Source organism: Malus sylvestris, chromosome 15 (genome assembly GCF_916048215.2).
Source record: "Malus sylvestris chromosome 15, drMalSylv7.2, whole genome shotgun sequence".
Lineage (NCBI taxonomy): Eukaryota > Viridiplantae > Streptophyta > Magnoliopsida > Rosales > Rosaceae > Malus > Malus sylvestris.
Window position 1 is genome coordinate 47,648,605 of NC_062274.1, and position 17,939 is coordinate 47,666,543.

General features: G+C 34.9%; 2 protein-coding genes across 3 annotated transcripts; one reads left to right on the plus strand and one right to left on the minus strand.

Moving 5' to 3' along the window:
- The first annotated feature begins 331 nt into the window (after positions 1 to 331).
- Positions 332 to 7,968, plus strand: LOC126603953 (E3 ubiquitin-protein ligase BRE1-like 2). 2 transcript variants are annotated; one of them, XM_050270979.1, is made up of 19 exons: positions 332 to 646; positions 1,116 to 1,277; positions 1,385 to 1,472; positions 1,550 to 1,780; positions 1,925 to 2,092; positions 2,341 to 2,534; positions 2,666 to 2,749; positions 2,850 to 2,969; positions 3,047 to 3,233; positions 3,317 to 3,477; positions 3,878 to 3,949; positions 4,633 to 4,709; positions 5,059 to 5,253; positions 6,131 to 6,203; positions 6,335 to 6,421; positions 6,538 to 6,675; positions 6,749 to 6,951; positions 7,256 to 7,418; positions 7,540 to 7,968. In XM_050270979.1, the coding sequence occupies exons 1-19, from the start codon at positions 539 to 541 to the stop codon at positions 7,669 to 7,671; spliced, it is 2,643 nt and encodes an 880-aa protein (XP_050126936.1). In that variant the 5' UTR covers positions 332 to 538; the 3' UTR covers positions 7,672 to 7,968. The 2 variants fall into 2 exon arrangements, with proteins under 2 accessions (XP_050126936.1, XP_050126937.1); XM_050270980.1 differs by having other exon boundaries at positions 1,385 to 1,469.
- Positions 7,969 to 8,689: 721 nt separating this feature from the next.
- LOC126603954 (probable rhamnogalacturonate lyase B) lies at positions 8,690 to 15,127 on the minus strand. The gene is made up of 15 exons (XM_050270981.1): positions 14,771 to 15,127; positions 14,557 to 14,678; positions 14,264 to 14,323; positions 13,845 to 13,964; positions 13,627 to 13,746; positions 12,476 to 12,617; positions 11,837 to 12,007; positions 10,840 to 10,998; positions 10,634 to 10,740; positions 10,441 to 10,531; positions 10,157 to 10,298; positions 9,721 to 9,877; positions 9,494 to 9,610; positions 9,142 to 9,268; positions 8,690 to 9,046 (listed from the first exon to the last, which is right to left on the minus strand). Exons 1-15 carry the CDS (start codon positions 14,951 to 14,953, stop codon positions 8,768 to 8,770), a joined length of 2,097 nt encoding a protein of 698 aa, XP_050126938.1. The 5' UTR covers positions 14,954 to 15,127; the 3' UTR covers positions 8,690 to 8,767.
- Between the last annotated feature and the right edge of the window lie 2,812 nt (positions 15,128 to 17,939).

A 17,939-nucleotide genomic window follows, 5' to 3' on the forward strand; every position in this document is an offset into this window, starting at 1 on the left:
AAATAACATTTGGATCATTTTGCTAACTACAATAACAAAAATTTAGCTAATATTATTGGAGATGCTTTGGGAGTTTGTACTGGTTTGGTATTAAGATGCTTTTATAAAAAGTGGGTATAAAAAAAGATGAGCTCATAAATGTGTTTGATAAACATTTAAAAACAGTTTATTTTCACAATTTTGGGTGAAAAAAAGCTGATAACATGAAGTAGCAAAAATAAGCTTTCTCACATCACAACATAACCAATTTTTTTTCAAAACACGACAATACCGAACCAGCCCCTTATATTATATTACAAGTGCTCGTTTTTTTCTTTTTAAAAAAGTAGAAAAAAATTGTGATGGTTGTAAATTCCTTTGTGACCTGCGGCGTCGTCCGTCTGTAATCGAGCGCTCTCTCTTCCTCTCCAAGCACTCTCTGCGGAACAGCGGAAGTCTAAATTTTTCTAGGGTTTGAGACAGAAATCTCTGAACTGAAGCTGAGAGAGAGCTGTAATGGTGTGGTGGATTCCGTAAGCAGCTCCATAATTTACAGTCGATGGAAAACTCAGACTCTGACGAGCCAGAGAAGAAGAGGCCTCATTTGAACTCCCTTTACCCCACCATGGCTCGTAGCTCCTCCACCTCTCCGCCCAATAACCACAGCGTAATCCCTCTCTCTCTCCCTCTCTCTCTCTACTGTCTGCTTGTTTGCTTTTCTATTGAATTTTTGGGTTTGAGATCAAAGGTATGTGATCGAAGGGTGAGGGGATTCATTGGGTGTGTTTAATTTCTGCTTTGGATTTGCTTTTGAGAATGTTACAATTTCTGCTCTTCTCTGTTGGGTTGTGGAGGAAGTGTACGAAAAGGGGAATCGAATTGCAATTTTGGGAGTAGGATAAAAGGGTTTCTGTTTAATAATGTTGTAATTTGGGGTAACAGCAACACGGTTATGCGGTTAATTTCTTTTATGCAGCCATTTCTGGAGTTAGTGTGATAATCTATGTATATGCACATAGTTAGATGAGTGTACGTTTATGGTTCGATGTGTCTCGAGTACACATTAATTTTGATTTGAAATAGAAAGCAGATTGAAAATATTTGTATGTGTATTTTGTGTATGTATGTCCGTCCAGGTCGATGCATCAGTTCTCCAGATACAGAACCAGCAACTTAATCAGCTGGTAGACAAACAGAAGCTTGACTTGCAAGATCTTGAGGCGAAAATTCAGGAACTGAAGGATAAGCAAGGTTCTTATGATGATTTCTTAATGACAGTGAATAAACTATGGAATCAGGTTATCTTGAATGTTTGGTTGGTTTACTTCCTTTTTATAGTCTGTATTTGTACACCAGGATGACATGCACTTTTTGCTGACAGAGATTTCATTGTTTTGCTATTTAGTTGGTTGATGATCTAATTCTGCTTGGACTATGTGCTGGAGGAGCCCAAAATGCTTTAGAAGTTTTGGATGGTGCTGATTATTCTCGTGGTATTTTCGACCATATCCAAATTTTAGTTTTTTTTGGTCTCATCATGTAAATTGGATTAACCTGAAGTTCTTTGTAGGCTCAATTCCATCGTGTTCTGCGGAAGAGATGTTTCTTTTTAGACTCTTACAACAAGATTCTTTAGAAGCTAATGGCAATGATGAAATTGTTAAATATGTTGAAGAAACTCTGGCTTTGCGGCATACGTCTACTATGGACTTGTTAGAACTCTTAGAACAGGCAATTTATACTCATAGGGAAAAAACAAAGAACATATCCCACACTTTGGATGGAAAGATATCTTCAGAAGGTCAGAGGTTCAACTTTATATTCATAGTTGTACAAACCAATTTCATAGGATCACAGTTGCATTTTATAACATGTTTTGAAGGAGTAAGTGCACTAGGAAATATGTATTGAACATAGACCGTCTTTGCTTTCTTGCAATTCTCAGAGGCTATCATCCAGTTTCCTAAAATTGATGATATGATGGAGAGGGAGGTTAAAAATCTACGTGAAGCGATTGATATTCTTCACCTGAAGCATAAAGAGTATGCTGGCATAATTCGGACTTACCTCAGCAGCCATTCAAGAGATCAGTCTGAAATTAGGCGCATTACAGGTTCCTGAGATTGTTATTACGACAAACCTTTGTTTTTATGCACATGTCACTTGAAGTAAAGCTCATGGAAGCACATGTAGAGATACATCGTCATGTATTTTTTTTTTCTTGGGCGAAACATCATCATATTTGATACCTATAGATTTTAGGAACTATGTTCAATTTGTAACAGTATCAAAATTTACCAAGTTTTTCTACGCTGCCTTTGGAGTGTGTTGAATGCGTAAATTTTTTGTTACGGGTGACAGGTGAGCTGGATGACAAAATGGCTGACCTAGAGTTGAAGAGAAGGAAACTAGTGAATCTGAAAATGCAAAAGGATGTTGCATCTGCGGTGCAGAACCATACTTCTAGTGCACTTAATGGAACCCTGTCACCTGAAAAATCAACAGAAAGGACAATCAGCTTGCGAGAACTTAGAAATGCAATCGAGGAAACAAAGGTATAGATGTGTTTCCAAACCTCCATCCTACCGGCTTCCTTTCTCTTCTCTCTCTCTCTCCCTCTCTCTCTCTCTCTCACACACACACACACACACACATTCATCTTGATGTTTTTGAGCATATATTGCAGATACTAGAAGCCGACCGCCTTTCTGAGTATCAAGAGGCACACGAAGAAAATGTAGTGCTGTCAAAACAATTGCAAGAATTTCAGGTTTCCAATTTTTAATTCAAGTTTTGATAGTTATTCATTTTTTTTGAAAGATTTCATTGTCTGTTTACTTCTTTGATAAAAAACTGTATGTTTGTCCCAGGATGAAGTGGAGGATGACAAATATGTACATTCATCGAGACTGTACACTATGCTAAATGATCAACTCCAACATTGGAATGCAGAATTGGACCGATACAAAGCAATGACTGATTCTTCGCAGGTTAAATTGCTTGGTTTATTTGCAGATGCTTGGAATGCTTGCCCTATATTTTTTGTATTTTAAAAGTTTAATTTCAGGCTGACAGGGCTCTTGTTGTGAGAAGGGAGAAGGAACTAAATTTTAAATTAGAGTCAGTAGATGCAGTTAGGAATGCCATTGACAATTCTGATTCTAGGATTGAAGAACTAGAGCTTCAGCTGCAGAAGTGTGTAATTGAAAAAAATGACTTTGAGATAAACATGGAAGAAGCTGTCCAGGATTCAGGTAAAAGTGATAAGTTTGATATTTGTTGATAGTTACTGTGAATTTACCCAAGCTTGTGGCACTTAAAATGCTTTTTTCTGCAGGACGAAAGGACATTATAGCAGAGTTCCGTGTGATGGCCTCATCGTTGTCTAAAGAAATGGGAATGGTGGAAACTCAGTTGAAGCGGTGGAAGGAAACAGCTCATGAAACACTTTCTTTACGTGACAAAGCCCAATCATTAAAAGCTTCATTAAGTACAAAGGTCTACTTCCATTCCCAGTTAACTCTCTCATACAGTCATACTCATATCAGTTGTACTGCTTTTTTTTCCGTTTATTGTTTGGAGGTGATGAATACAGATCAATGGTACTCGTGCAATTTGGAAAGAAAGGGATACAATGATCTATATGATTGTGTTGCAAGAATCAACTCACACAAACACACACACATGTATACTGTATGCATAGTGTAATCCAGTTTTTATTTTCTTTCTGCAAGTTGGTTTTTTGGGAGAACTTCTTTCTGATCTTAGTAAAAGATTTCATATTAATGGTAACTGATTGGGTTTCTAATAGTTTTATGATTTATACTTTTTAGTTGTTACTGTTAATTAGTATTTAATTGTGGAATATTCTCTGAATTTCTCAAATTTTTTTTCGAAGACAAATGAGCAAAAGAGCCTTGTGGACAAGTGTGGCGAACAGGTGATAGAGATAAAGTCTCTTAAGGCATTGGTGAGATTCTCTATTAGTCTTGATTACTGTTGCCTTCACTTCTATTGGATCCATGTTTTTCGATTTTTTGACCATTTAAATATAGGATTTTCTTTTTTTAGGCTTCATCAATGCCTTTGATATATACCTTTCTATGTTTCAGTTTATATCAACTCTTCTACATGTAGGTCCTTTGTATATCTGTGCCTGATGTTTGATTTTAATTCTATCCAATTTGAGATTTTAAGATTCACTTTTGACCGTCTGAGCCTTATAAATTATCCTGTAAACTGTGTTTCTCAGTCAAATAAAGTTTTGTATATATTTTTTTCGGTTAAGAATTTTTATTTATTGTAAAGCCTCATGAGTGTTTTTGGAACTTTCAACGTAATGCTTCAGTTTGATCTTCAAGGCAATAATACTGTGGCGGAATTATTTGTTTATATCCTTGAGGGTAGTTTTGTCCAATTTGTTTTAGAAATTACTCTTTTTTTGGTTTCTACCATGGAATTACTTATTTAAAAGGCCAAAGGTCATAAATGTATTAAAAAAATATGTATCTACTTATGGCCTAACAAGAAAATAGTTAGAGAAGAAAATATGTAGATATTTGTTACCATTTAATAACATTTTAGTTTGAAGACACATGGAATGTACTATAACTGGTCTCATGTCAGTAATTGATGAAGATGTACTTATTGCAGATTGAGAAGTTGCAGAAAGAAAAACTGGAACTGCAGATCTTTTTAGACATGTATGCACAGGAAAGCTATGAAAACAGGTAAATTTGTTTCCTGACTGCCACATGGGGGCAATGTAGGGATTTTGTATAAAAGTATAAGCTTATATATGTACGTTTATTTGTTTTTCTTGTTCTCATACATTTTGGAGGGTTTAAATTGTTTTCTTTTGGGGTAGACATAGAATGCAGTAATTTCATCATTATATGATTTGTGGATTTGACTAAATCGTGTGGCAGTTCTATTAGGAACTATTTTGGCTTTCAGTTATCTAATTGAGATTATGAACATCTTTACGTTTCCTTATGTGCTTCTCGCATTCTCTATTCCATATAAATGGATCTAGGGTATTTTCTGTCAGTACATTTAAGATTTGATATTTAATTTCAGAGACTTGATGGAAGTCAAAGAATCAGAACGTAGAGCTGACTCTCAAGCTGAAATGTTCAAGAATGCATTGGATGAACATAGTCTAGAATTAAGGGTGAAAGCAGCCAATGAAGCGGAAGCTGCTTGTCAGCAAAGGCTTTCTGCTACTGAAGCTGAAATAACTGAATTCAGTGCCAAACTTGATGCATCAGAGCGGTTAGTTTTATTGGTTCCATTTGGGTTTTGAATATAGTAGCATACTGGTATTTTTTATTTTTTTTTTCCTGAGCTTTTTTGTGTTTTGTTGGCTTGGGTTGGGCAATCTCTGTGTCTTTTCTTTGCTCTTCAACGTAATCGTGTCCTTTACATATAGAAGGGTAGCAGTATGTTATTCATTATCTAGATGCAGTGTTTTCACCGGACACGCACATAATTTGGAAAACATTTTTAAACATTTGTCAGTAGGTTAATTAATCTAAAGGACCAGTAATTTGTTGCCATGTGTAAGTTAGATGGGCTTTTGATAACCGATAGATGTAGCATAGGAATGTTGAGATGTCAAACTTGATACACACTGAGCTCAGTTGAACAGTGTATGTATTTAACTACCACTGAAGATGAAATTGGTTAATCAAGGCAAACTTGGGTGCTTTTGATTTTGAAAGTTTGGGCCTGTATAGGACTGCGTCTATAGGAAGAACTTTTGTAAAAAGAGCTTTTATTAGAAATTTAGAAGCATGTCGCATTTTTTTATTAAAAAACCAAACAGGCCGGTAGTGGATGACGCAATAGTGGTAGGAATATGTTATTATTCTATATTTATGTTAGTGTCATTCTTGCCCCCTGTTACCAACAAACGTTATGGACATGTCCTCCCTGTTATTCTATTTTGTAATCTTATTTTAAACTCTTTAGTTGCAAACGGATCTCATTCATTTTCACTTGGTAATATTTGTTTCTTTTGATAAAAATACATTACTATTCTGTTTCTCAGCTGTTAGATAATCATTTTGTTTTCTTTCACTAAAATAAAACCCGTGTATGCAAATATGCCTGAAAGCATAGTAATTCTATGCTTTACCTTTATCTGCAGGGATGTTATGGAGCTTACTGCGGCTATTGGAATTAAAGACAAGGAGGCAGAGGCTTATATATCTGAAATTGAGGTGCTGTATTTATACTTATCTCGTTGTTCATATCTGCAGGTTTTGTTCCTCAATAATTGACACGAATTGTTGGTCTCACTTTTCTGTTTCACCTACTCATATCTTTTGAAAAACTTATTTTGTTCCTGCAGACCATTGGTCAGGCATATGAAGATATGCAGACTCAAAACCAGCATCTGTTGCAGCAGGTGACTGAGAGGGATGACTACAATATCAAGGTCTCTATTAATATTTTTGTTGCTTTATTTTCGTCCACATTATGACTAGGTTTATTGCTGCGGTGGAATGGCGGCTCATTGTCCTTGGTTTTTAAACGATGTCTTTGGCGGTGCAGCTCGTTTCGGAGAGTGTGAAGATAAAGCAAGCACAGAGCTATGTACTCTCTGATAAGCAGGCATTAGCGAAACAACTTCAACAAGTAAACACATCATTAGAATCTCTAAACATGAGAGTTTCCTATGGTGAAGAGCAGGTATGGTGACTCGTATGCAGAAATTTATTTTCATCTGTTGACCTTTATCAAGCTGAGTATTTTAATCCTGCAGATGAAGGCTCTCCTGACAGATGCCATAAAAACTACTGAGGAAGATAGGCACCTTGCAGTCGACGTAGAAACTGCCAAGTGGGAATTGGCTGATTCTGAGAAGGAGTTGCAGTGGTTGAAATCTGCCTTTGCTTCTTCTGAGAAGGAACATACGCACATTCAAAAGGATATTGATGATGTCCAATTGGAATTAGACAATGAAAGGTAATGTTTTGTTTGTTTTGAGTACAATGGATTTCATGGAATTTCTTATTCTATAGCCAATCGTATATACAATCTAGGAAGCTAGTACAACTTTATGCAGATACAGTTTTGGCATGTAAGATCCCATTTCCGGTTTCACTTATTGTAGATGTACACTAGAATTACACGCCTCAGGTGAGTTTGTAAGGAATTCATGAGCGCTCGATCAGATTTTGCAAGTTTGGAAATTCTTTATGCAGGTTGCAGCTATTAGTTGTAATAATAGGTCATAAATGTATCTCGAACAAGTTGGATTCTTGTGCAGAAGCTCGAGGAAGAACCTTGAGGAAGAACTTGGGGAATTGAACAGCGTGGTTGCTGAGATGAGTTCTGAAACTGGAGAGGCTGCAATACAGAAACTCCAAACTGAAATTAAATTCTGCAAGAATATTTTGCAGTGCAGTGTTTGTACTGATAGGCCAAAGGAGGTAAGGAAAATATTTGCTGCCTATACCGTTGTCTAACCAGTGTTTGATGTACAAATTTGTCATCATTTCCTAAATTTTCCGATGAACTGAGGGATGTTGGTTTTAATTATTTGATTGGCAGGTTGTAATTGTGAAGTGCTATCATCTATTTTGCAATTACTGTGTTCAGAAAAATCTAGAGATCCGTCATCGTAAGTGTCCTGCCTGTGGAACTCCGTTTGGTCAAAATGACATTCGGTTTGTAAAGATATGAACAGAGAGAGTTCCCGATATCCTGTACTTATTATGACCTCCTCCCGGCCCGCCCGCCAGCCCTTTTTGATTGCTCAGTATCTTGTATAAAATGGCATAGCTTGTAGTTTTTCTTGTCGCAGTAGTCCGACATCGGAACTGTGGTTTTAGTTGTATAGGTTTTGTTTTGTAAATGAGTTTCTTTTCTTTTTTTGTTTTAGTGTTTGTTATCCTTTATCTATTATTTCCAAATAATGTAGTTGAAAAATAAGACACAAGTGAAGAGAAAAGGTTTAATGTTAATTGCACCTGCCAGAAATTCTGTCGCTTTTTTATCTACGTTAGTTGGTTCATCGGTATATTGTTGTAACTTATAACCTATGTTAATTGCACATGCCGAGACTCGAAATATTTTGACAATGTTCCACCTATGTTCAGTTTCCATCTCCAATTTTTTCAATGTTTGATTAAATGATTTTCACGAGCTAACTTATCATGACTGCGTTACAGACTAAGAAACCGTTTGATAATTATTCTTTTCACTTCTTGTTACATGAAAAATTAAAAATAGTAACCAAACAAGAGACGGAGTAGTTATCAATCGTTAAGATTTTACTTCTTCCTAATGTTTTGTGTGGATTCTCTTTTCTTCTAGTGAATGGCATTAGTCAGTATAGGACATGGTCCCACATGACGGTGACAAATCAACCTATTGAGTTGTTAATGAGTTGTGTGTAAAGTAGAATCAAACTAAATGAGTCTTATTGAGTGCTCATTAACAACCTAATGGGTTGATTTGCCACCTCTAGCCCTGCCATCCATTAATCCAGGTCTGCAGCAACATAAGACAGCAGAGAGACTGAGAGAATGGATCCTCCAGAGAGCTGGATCTGGAAGCCTTTCTTTTTCGAACCCTTCAATCAGGAGAGTTCAAATCTTCTGCACCAATCTGGTGGACGACATTGTTTTGTTTATTTGTACCAAGAAAAATGTCGCCTCTCACTAAGACAAAGGCATACGAAAAAGAACCACAGGAAAAAAACCTCCAAGTCCCCAACATTTTAGGGAAACTTTGATTTATATTAGGGTTCCAAGAAAATGAATGATTTATATTTTTTTTATTTATATCCCCAAGAACTGGATCCCAGACTTTCGTTGTTGGAAGAAGCGGGACCTTCTAAACGAATATAGTCGTACATAATTCCTTGGAAAGGACTTATACTCAATGCTCGAGTTAGAAAAATGGTATTGTTCCCTTCCAGCAGCTGAGCACCTGGAATGTCGACACTGTACAACCTATACAGCCCATGAATTCCATGCCTTGCTATCGTATTGTCGTTTCCAATTTGTCCTGTGGAAAATAGTGGATTGCTCGCTTCCAGGTCGTTGATCCGAACCTTGACGATGAGATAATCAAACAAAATTTTCTCAGTAAAAATATAATGGCATTTCTGTTAATGGTTATGAAGTTGTAAGAGTGAAAAAGTAATACTTGTAATTCAGAAACATGTGCTGTTGCCAGTGCTATTCGTAATGTGTAGGTATTGTTCTTGCCCACAGTGTCAAGTGTGAACCTAATCTGCCATGTTGATCCTTGGTATGTGTTATTACCTGTCTTCCTGCAGGAAAAACATAAGATCTTAATTAGCCGAATATTAGAAATTAGCAAATGAAAATCTCGATGTTAAAAAGAGGAAGATTACATTTTTCTATCGCTTCTTGTAAAAAAAAAAAAAATTAATAATAATGATAAAAAAAAAATTAAAAGAACATATTAAACTTTCTGATAACATAACATGCCCTAATGCCGCGACATATACATAATTTGTGAGTAAATTAATTACCTAGTAACCTGAGCGAAGTAAAAATCTTTTCGATAATCGTTAACACCCACTGTGTAAACCAAATCATTGTATGGATACAGTTCTGCATATCTTTCCCATAATCCATATTGCCTAAACCTGTCAAGTACCATAGAGACATCTGAATTTCATGATATATATAGCTAGCTTGTGATTAAAACTAGAAATTTTAGGTTAGAGAAGAAAATTATTTGCAAGAAGATGCAAACCTGTCAGTGTGATTGACGTAGAGTTTGTTAATGTGGTTTGGATTAGGATCAGGAATATAAAACTCTGCTGCAGTTCGGTCTGGGATGCCTATTTCCCAGAAAGTTGGGCCACTTCTTGGAGGTTCATATACAAGTGTACCCACATCAACATTACAACCTGCAGCTTTATTTACATTTTAGATACCATACATAGTGAATTTATAAAACTATGATCATTGATCAATACACAAACGGTAGATACTAACCAAACTGCCTCACGACGTTCTCAACCCAACTCACAAAGTATATATAACTACTAGAGTTAACCTAATTACGTGAAAACAGAAAATGTGTAGAAAATAATATTAGACGTATCTATATATTTTGCATACCAAAAATAAAAAACAAAAACAAGAACATATTATTGTACAGAAATAAAACAAGAGTAAAACATGACCTGGAGTTATAATTACTTCAGCATCATGTCGATAGTCACCAATAAAACCAGGAACCCATGCATAAACATTATAGATCCCTGGACGTATTCCACTTATAGAGAAGAAGCCTTTATCGTTTGCTTTGGTCCAAAATTGGTAACCCTGTAAGAAAAATATCATTGCTGAGATTGCTATATCATACAGAGACAAAATATTATAATATTTTGGAATGAGGGGACTCTGAATATCAACCTATATATCAAGGTGTTAGTATCGTATGGAAATTTGAGAATTAAATATATACCTTGCATTCTAGTTGCCATGATCCAGCATCTCCTGGAGCTGCCAACCCTACCTGTGTACCATCTCCGAATATGTCTTCAGTATTGATATACCTACACAATTATTGAAGTTAAGTTAAATTTTCCTTAATTAGGGACAGACTCCCTGAAAAATTAAATGGTGATTAGTAAGGTTAATATGCAACAGTCATTTACCCGTCACGTACTAGTAATCTGCCGGTAACAGTACCCCGTTGATCCGATGATAGAAAGTCTTCTGAACTTGGGAAGTCGTATGGCCAGCTTTGAACCTCAGTTTTCATCTGAAAAATGTTGCAAGTTCACAGTTCAATCCATTAATGTTTTTTAGAAATACAAAAAAAAAATGTATATACTTAATTTGCTTTTCTTGTGATATTAACCTGCTGCTTAGCGTCCTCCCATAGCTGCTGAAGTGGGTCATCTTCAGTCACCAAAGAATTAAGATAGATAAAAATGGGGCCAAGAACTTTCTTCCATGGCTCACTGGGCTTAAATTCTATTATCAACTCCGCTCCGGAGTAATGGGTGCTATGAAATATCTGATGATTCCATGACAAACAGATGATCAGTGCCAATAGAGTTGTGAGGAATGTTTTCTTCTTTCTTCTAAAGTGTTTCTTTGTTAATTAATTAGACAGTCTAATATGTTAAATATGTAATAAAATGCGAAAATCAAGGAGAGATACTCATAGGGAGGGACAAGGATTGTCTGCCCTCCTAGTTGTGGTGCCCTTCCATGCCCTCCTATTTTGTGTGGTCACGGTTAAGCCATGTCAATATTTTATATTTTTAGTGTTTTTTGTCTTATTATCTCATTAAAAAATTAATATAAAATATTGACGTGGCTTAACCGTGACCGCACAAAATAGGAGGGCATGAAAGAGCACCACAACTAGGAGGGCAGACAATCCTTATCCCATATGGAGAGCATCCAAGACACATGCATGTTGTACTTTTATTTCTTTGACTAAGATTTTTTAATTTGAGGTTTTCTTATTAAGGTTTTAACGAATCAACATAAACGCATTCAACACTATCTCAATGATCCAAATAAAGTTGTAACTTTTTTCTTCTGTAGGATTTTTCCCACTTTTTATAAACTAGGGATCAAAAAGTAATGTTGTACTATTAATTCTGGATGATCTACATAGTAAAGCGGCATATGTTGTATGGCGGTAACACAATATACAACACTCTCATTCCACTTCAATCTCTACAAAAGTTCTCTCATTTGACTATTTATAACATCATTTATGTTATAATATATGGAAAAAATTATACAATGTAGCCATAGTTGAAGAATATGAAGGAATGAATTTAAATGGCAGGAGTCAAGTTTGCTTTAAAATAAAAATGAAGAAAAAGAAGCGTACTTACAGCTAGGGTGGTTGGCCCAACATGGGAAGTAAGGCATTGTTTGAAGGGCCCACCAGATTTGAACTCTTGACTAGGAGTAATCTGCCAGAATCCCACGGGTGGTTCAGTGGATATCCATCCATGAACCCTATTTTCTTTGTTCTCAATTGAGTATAGATACTTATCATCCACCTGCAAAAGTGGACCAAATCAAATCCCTAAATCAAACAGAGAAAGACGATCAATCCAACAGATATAGAAACTATGTGAATTGTTAATTATATGATTAAAAATGCTTTCTTGTCTAACAGCTTGTTATAACATAATGAATATCGACTAATATAACATCTTGTACAAGTACCTTGCTGACAATAGATTTTTTGCATAAGTAACCGTTACATGCATGGCTATCAATTTTAGTATAATATCAAAAGTGGAGAATAATATGACGTGTTTTAATGTTTTAATTTTGACCATTAATATTAAATTTAAGAGTGTGTGACTATAAATTCTTGACCAACACATGGGTAAGAGAACGAGACTCAAATAGCAAGTAGAAAAAAATTGTTTTCTTTTTTTTTTCTTCTAATTGTTGGACTTGTAGGGAAGTTGGTTTTTTAAGTGACAATAGGAAAAATGATTGTTAGAAGAAATTAATACTTCTCCTTTGAACTGTGGCTCCACGGGATTGACAAGCAAGACTGCCTCTGGGTAAGCCAAGGCTTGGCCTCTTCCTTGCAACCGATCATCTGGAAGTGGCATGTATCTTTGCCTTTTGTCTGATATTGCCATGTAATGAAACCTACGCAAAGATTAATAAGAAAATGAAAACAAAATAATGAAATAAAATTAGTTTTATGCTAGGTGAATTTTGCATAAATGAACATTAACTAATTAATTAAGAGTTTGTTCGGAAGTACTTTGAGAATGACAGAAATTGTTTTCGGTAAAATTGATTTTGGGATGTAAAAACACTAGTGTGCAAGAATCACTTAAAAGTTTTTTCAAGATGCACTTGGATTTTTGTTAAGTATTAGTTTCAAAAATATTTTTACAAAAAATACTTTCAGTAATTCTAAAAGCCTTTCCAAACGAGCCCTAAAATAATAAAAATTTCGAGTCATGTAATTATCAACGGGTTACACTTGGGCAATATGCTTTTGTTAAGTAGTTGTCAATGATAAACCTAACTAAATTCCACCAACTCGGTGCGAATTATATGTTGACCTAGAGACTACCTAATGCCTCCATATTGGTGCTATAATCATCTTGAGGCCTGTTCACGGGAAGGCACATTCTTCTTTTCGATCAGCCTTCAGTTTATAAATTCATAAAATATATGATATGTTCTTTGAAAAATGATCAAACTTTGTATGGCATGTTTGTTTCTTAGTCAAATCAAATTAGTTCATTAGTCATCAACTCACCTACTTTTAAATTATGTTTACTCCTTAGAAAGAATTACTGTATTAGACTTACACGTTTCAATTTGTGACCCTTGCACTTATAATATTAAAGAACGAGAATAAAAATGGGCCAATTATATTAGAAGTTTAGGCAGAAATCAAGTCACTATAGTTAACAAAAAAAGAGTGAAATAAAGAGTACAAATTATCCAATATATGATTGGATTTGATTTTTATGTTTTATGATACAAGCGAACACAGATGAGAGGCAGAGATTAGCATGTACACTATTTTAAGACAAACTTGGCTAATTTCATGGCTTATTTCATGTGTGCATATCGATTTGACGTTTTTGATTTTTGGTCAGTCATATATTATTTGATTATAATTAAAAGTGAAACTTACTTCTCTTTTCTGAGCTTAAACACTGTCCTCGTGTTGGTCAAGTTGAAAGCAGGCCATTCCTTCAAGTGTTCATAAATAGCGTAAGTGTAGAAGCCTGACGAGTTGCGAAGCATAACAAACCTTCAAATAGAAATTATTTTTAATCACAAAATAATCAAATAATTAAAAAATTCATTAGCTATTCCTTTTATTTTATTTTTCTTCTCTTTAAAACTGACCTTATGTCTATGTTTAAAGGAACAAGCTTGCCCTCTAGAGAGGGATCCCACATTCTGGTGAATGAAAGCTCTATCTGGTCCTCAGTTTCCACTATAACTGAAAAATTAGTTCCTTCAATCCTGCCAATAATCGTATTTTTTTTAAATAGTTCATAACACAAATAAATAATCAGGATCGTTCCAATTTTATCAGATATCCCCGAAGGGGCCAAATAAATAATCAAGACCAATTGAACATTCTTCTATTTACTATTTTGGTAATATACATTACTATGTCTTGTAATATATTATATCATATATACATGCATTATCAAGCAAATCAGATCCAGAAATAATTTCCATTTCCAAATTATAAGGGATATTGTTACTATTAAGGTTTATTGACTGACCATAATTTCTTTAGAAAAAAGTAAACACACCTATCAAATGCTCCTTTCTTTCTTGTAATTCCTGGTGCGGTCCAAACCAGGTCCCAGTACCTACAGAATAAGTAATATACACAATAATTTATACCATGGTCTATCAAGAAATTATTATTGTTTGAATTACGACATTTCATTCATTGAAAGAAGAAAGTTACAAATGCATATTCATTAAAAAAAAAAAACTGTAGTATATTTAAATTAATTTTTTATTTTAAAAAATCCCTAAAAACTGTATGAAATCACCAATGCAAAAAAGACCATATATTTGTAGCTAGAGACCGCCATACCCTCTATTGGGAGCTTCGTTAAGAACTTCAAGCAAATTGTCGACGCCGTTATATTGTAGTCCGGTGACCACCCCTCCTGGTTTTGATAGCGTCATCTGGAGAATCCCATTTTCCACCACCACCTGCCCAAATGAATAATAATAATAGAAAAGTAACGACACCGTTAGTCAGAAAGGTATACAAAATTCAATATTCTGAAAAAATATAAACTCACCTCTTTATCACGGATATGCAACTGTAGGCCGCTTGTACTATTTTGTGCAGCAGCTAGGAAATTCATGGCTTGGATGGACAGAATGATGGTGCACAATTTTGCCAAACAGTGACATGTCGATTCGGAAGCCCAAAACACGTTGCCGGTTGGTGCCCAGCCTAATCTGACATGAAAGGTCGACATGTGAACCGTGAAACGCCGGCCCGTGATCGGGACGTCAATTTGTGGCCAAGTTTCCGTGAACAATATATTCTCTTGTGATTTCTTTACTTTGTCGCTTCGCCTCCACTCTGTGTTTGGTGAATCAGACGAGCATGCACTAACTAGTCGTTGGTGGAAAAAGTATACAAACCCTCTCCTACTCATACACTCATAAACATTCTTAATATATATACATACATACATACATACATATATATACACATACATACATACATAAATATTTATATGATTGTGTATGTATATCAGTATATGCATATATATATATATATATATATATAATATGTGTGTGTATATATATGTTCAAAGATGGTTTGGGGAAAAAACATCTATATTAAGAAAGAAGATCCAATCAGTAAAAGTCATTTATGCTGTACATGTTAGGAAAACCGTTGTGTGGATCCGATTTAGATAGAGATGCGTTTTTCTTTCGTTGCTTTGATTTGCTTTCAAATTAATTTATTGTATTTTTTGAGGGGAAACTATGGAACTTGTTTACGTTTGACATGAAGGTTAATGCACAATTGACCAAAAAAAAAAAAAGGTTAATGCCCCCAAAAATTTGGAATAATGTATCTAATCATATTCATATTTTGACTTTTGGGAAGTTTATTTATTTGCTACAATGGATTAAAATCATGGAGTCAAAAGTTAGGTTAAATGAAATAAGATCTCTTGTGATGACTATTGTTAAAGTGGGAATCATACTGAAAGATTATTCTATTAGACTCTCTCGTAGTATTGAATTGTGGTATACATAGCCGATAAAGCCAATTAAGTTGTAATTAGTTTATGTATTTTATCTCATAGTATTCAGCTCTAATATAATTATCGGGCATATTAATATAACAATTAGTCCAAAAGAATAAGCAATAATCGGAATGCAATCTATGGGACGGATTGATGAACCAACAACCTAATAATGATACTCTAAAATGTTCATGGTCATTGGTTTTCAATTGAGCATTAACCACCGGCTAAAGACTAGTATTTATCTGACATATGATGGTGTGTTTCATTATCATTGTGTAGTGACACTAATGTAGATATGTAGTGCTCAATAGAGATTGCGTTTACTGAATGCAATCGACAAAAGAAGATCTTATATATATGTTTGTTGCACATATATTCATGTTAGTAAAATCTTTTAAAGCATAGTGTAGCATTAATCCTTAGACCTGGGGTTTTGTAGTTGTCTTGTGAATAGATTCATCTTTGCATTTGTTAAATTTTGTGCTCTAATCAGGGTATAACCAAGACATCGTTGCAATTGATTGAGATATTTATAGAGAGAAACGAATACTCAACAAGAGATCACTAACCTCCGAACTGGGAGGCAAATGCTCAAGTGAATGATTCCGAAGTCTTTGGCCAGAGTGACCTCATTATGTAATCATGAAAAATATCACTTAGGCAAGTGACATGATATTGGTCTATTTAAAGTGATTAGAACCATTGTACTAGAGAAGGATCATACTACATAATAAATACAACGGAATAGATTCTCCTTTGTAATTGTATATCAACTTGTTGACTATGAAATACATCTGAGAATCACTCAATCAGTTAAAATAATCAAAGGATTCTGAATCTTTTTCACAGCATGTTGATTAGACCTAATTCATCACACTCTATTCTTGTGTTAAAAGATTAGAAAATGATGCATACGAAAAGGGAAATACATAAGTAAGACTTTAATTAATTATTATAAAGGATAAATAGAGTGGCTCGGCTTCAAAATGGTTCGGGTTTGACTGAGGGTTGTTCGGTCCAATCCAATAGAATTAACTTAAGCCATTTAAATTACTTAATTTAACAAAAGACCCAACTTTAGCCTTATGGCATTGTGGGGAAGGAAGTTTGTGATGCTAAGTTTATATCAAAAGGAGAAATTAGGTTTCATTTTTTTTTTCTACTTCATTGATTTAAATTTTTTTCGTTTTCAACTTTTTATCAAAGTTTTTAGGTTTTAATGAACGTCCTTATTTCAATAATAAAATATTTACATGTCAAAATAATTAAATTTTATTTTTAAATATATTCATTTAGTGTTAGAAACATCACATTTGGTATATTTATATTTATGACTAAACTTTGTATCATGTATTTTTATTTTTAGTTTGTACCCATTTTTAATTTGTACCAATTTTCTTTATAGTTTTAATTTGTACATGTTGATGCACAAAATTAGCGAGGACTTTGGTACAACAAAAAGTGTTAAGTTTGTGACCTTCGCTAGATTGCTCCGGTCACTAGTGTGGATAAGTAAGTAAATGGATAGGGGCAGGGAAGCAAACACAAGATGTACGTGGTTCACCTAGATTGGCTACGTCCACGGAGTAGAGGAGTTCTCATTAATTATGAAGGGTTTACACAAGTAAATAGGTTCAAGCTCTCCTTTAGTGAGTACTAGTGAATTATTTAGTACAAATGACATTAGGGAATATTGTGAGAGAATGATCTCTATTTATAGAAGAGATTTTCTAGTTTCATTCTCACATTGACACGTGTCGTGTTGTGATTGGCTTCTGATGTTAACATGTGTCGCGATATGATTGGCTTCTGATGTCGACATGTGTCACGCTGTGATTGGCCTCCTGGTTGGAGGGAAACTCTTTTGGGTCCTTGATGGTATAACGTTGACCGGTGCTCAGTAGTTTCGGGATTGGTCAAGTATGGTACAAACAGTGATCCCTTAAGTTCCCGAGTGAGGGAAGCTCGTCAGTTGGGGACTTGCAAGATCCAAGCTATTGAGTAATCATGAAACTTCTAAGTACCGAAGTGTGGTATCATTTTCACTTACCTTATCTGCCTCATATGTAGATGTGGCACCTTCTCTGGAAGTACTTTTCCTCCATCCAGGAGTGGTATCTTTAACTGATGAAGATGCACAAGGTAATGTATTAATTTCACTTGAAGCTTACTTGTAGTTTCGGGCTTGGTCAAGTGC

What these genes read in the sequence shown, in the direction of transcription:
- LOC126603953 (XM_050270979.1), top strand. Translation starts at nt 539, where the DNA reads ATGGAAAACTCAGACTCTGACGAGCCAGAGAAGAAGAGGCCTCATTTG. An exon ending in TGAATAAACTATGGAATCAG is followed by an intron (nt 1,278 to 1,384) that starts GTTATCTTGAAT and finishes TTTGCTATTTAG; the next exon opens with TTGGTTGATGATCTAATTCT. An exon ending in TGGTGCTGATTATTCTCGTG is followed by an intron (nt 1,473 to 1,549) that starts GTATTTTCGACC and finishes AGTTCTTTGTAG; the next exon opens with GCTCAATTCCATCGTGTTCT.
- LOC126603954 (XM_050270981.1), bottom strand. Translation starts at nt 14,953, where the DNA reads ATGTCGACCTTTCATGTCAGATTAGGCTGGGCACCAACCGGCAACGTG. An exon ending in CATGGCAACTAGAATGCAAG is followed by an intron (nt 10,299 to 10,440) that starts GTATATATTTAA and finishes TTTTTCTTACAG; the next exon opens with GGTTACCAATTTTGGACCAA. An exon ending in CACATGTTTCTGAATTACAA is followed by an intron (nt 9,047 to 9,141) that starts GTATTACTTTTT and finishes CTCATCGTCAAG; the next exon opens with GTTCGGATCAACGACCTGGA.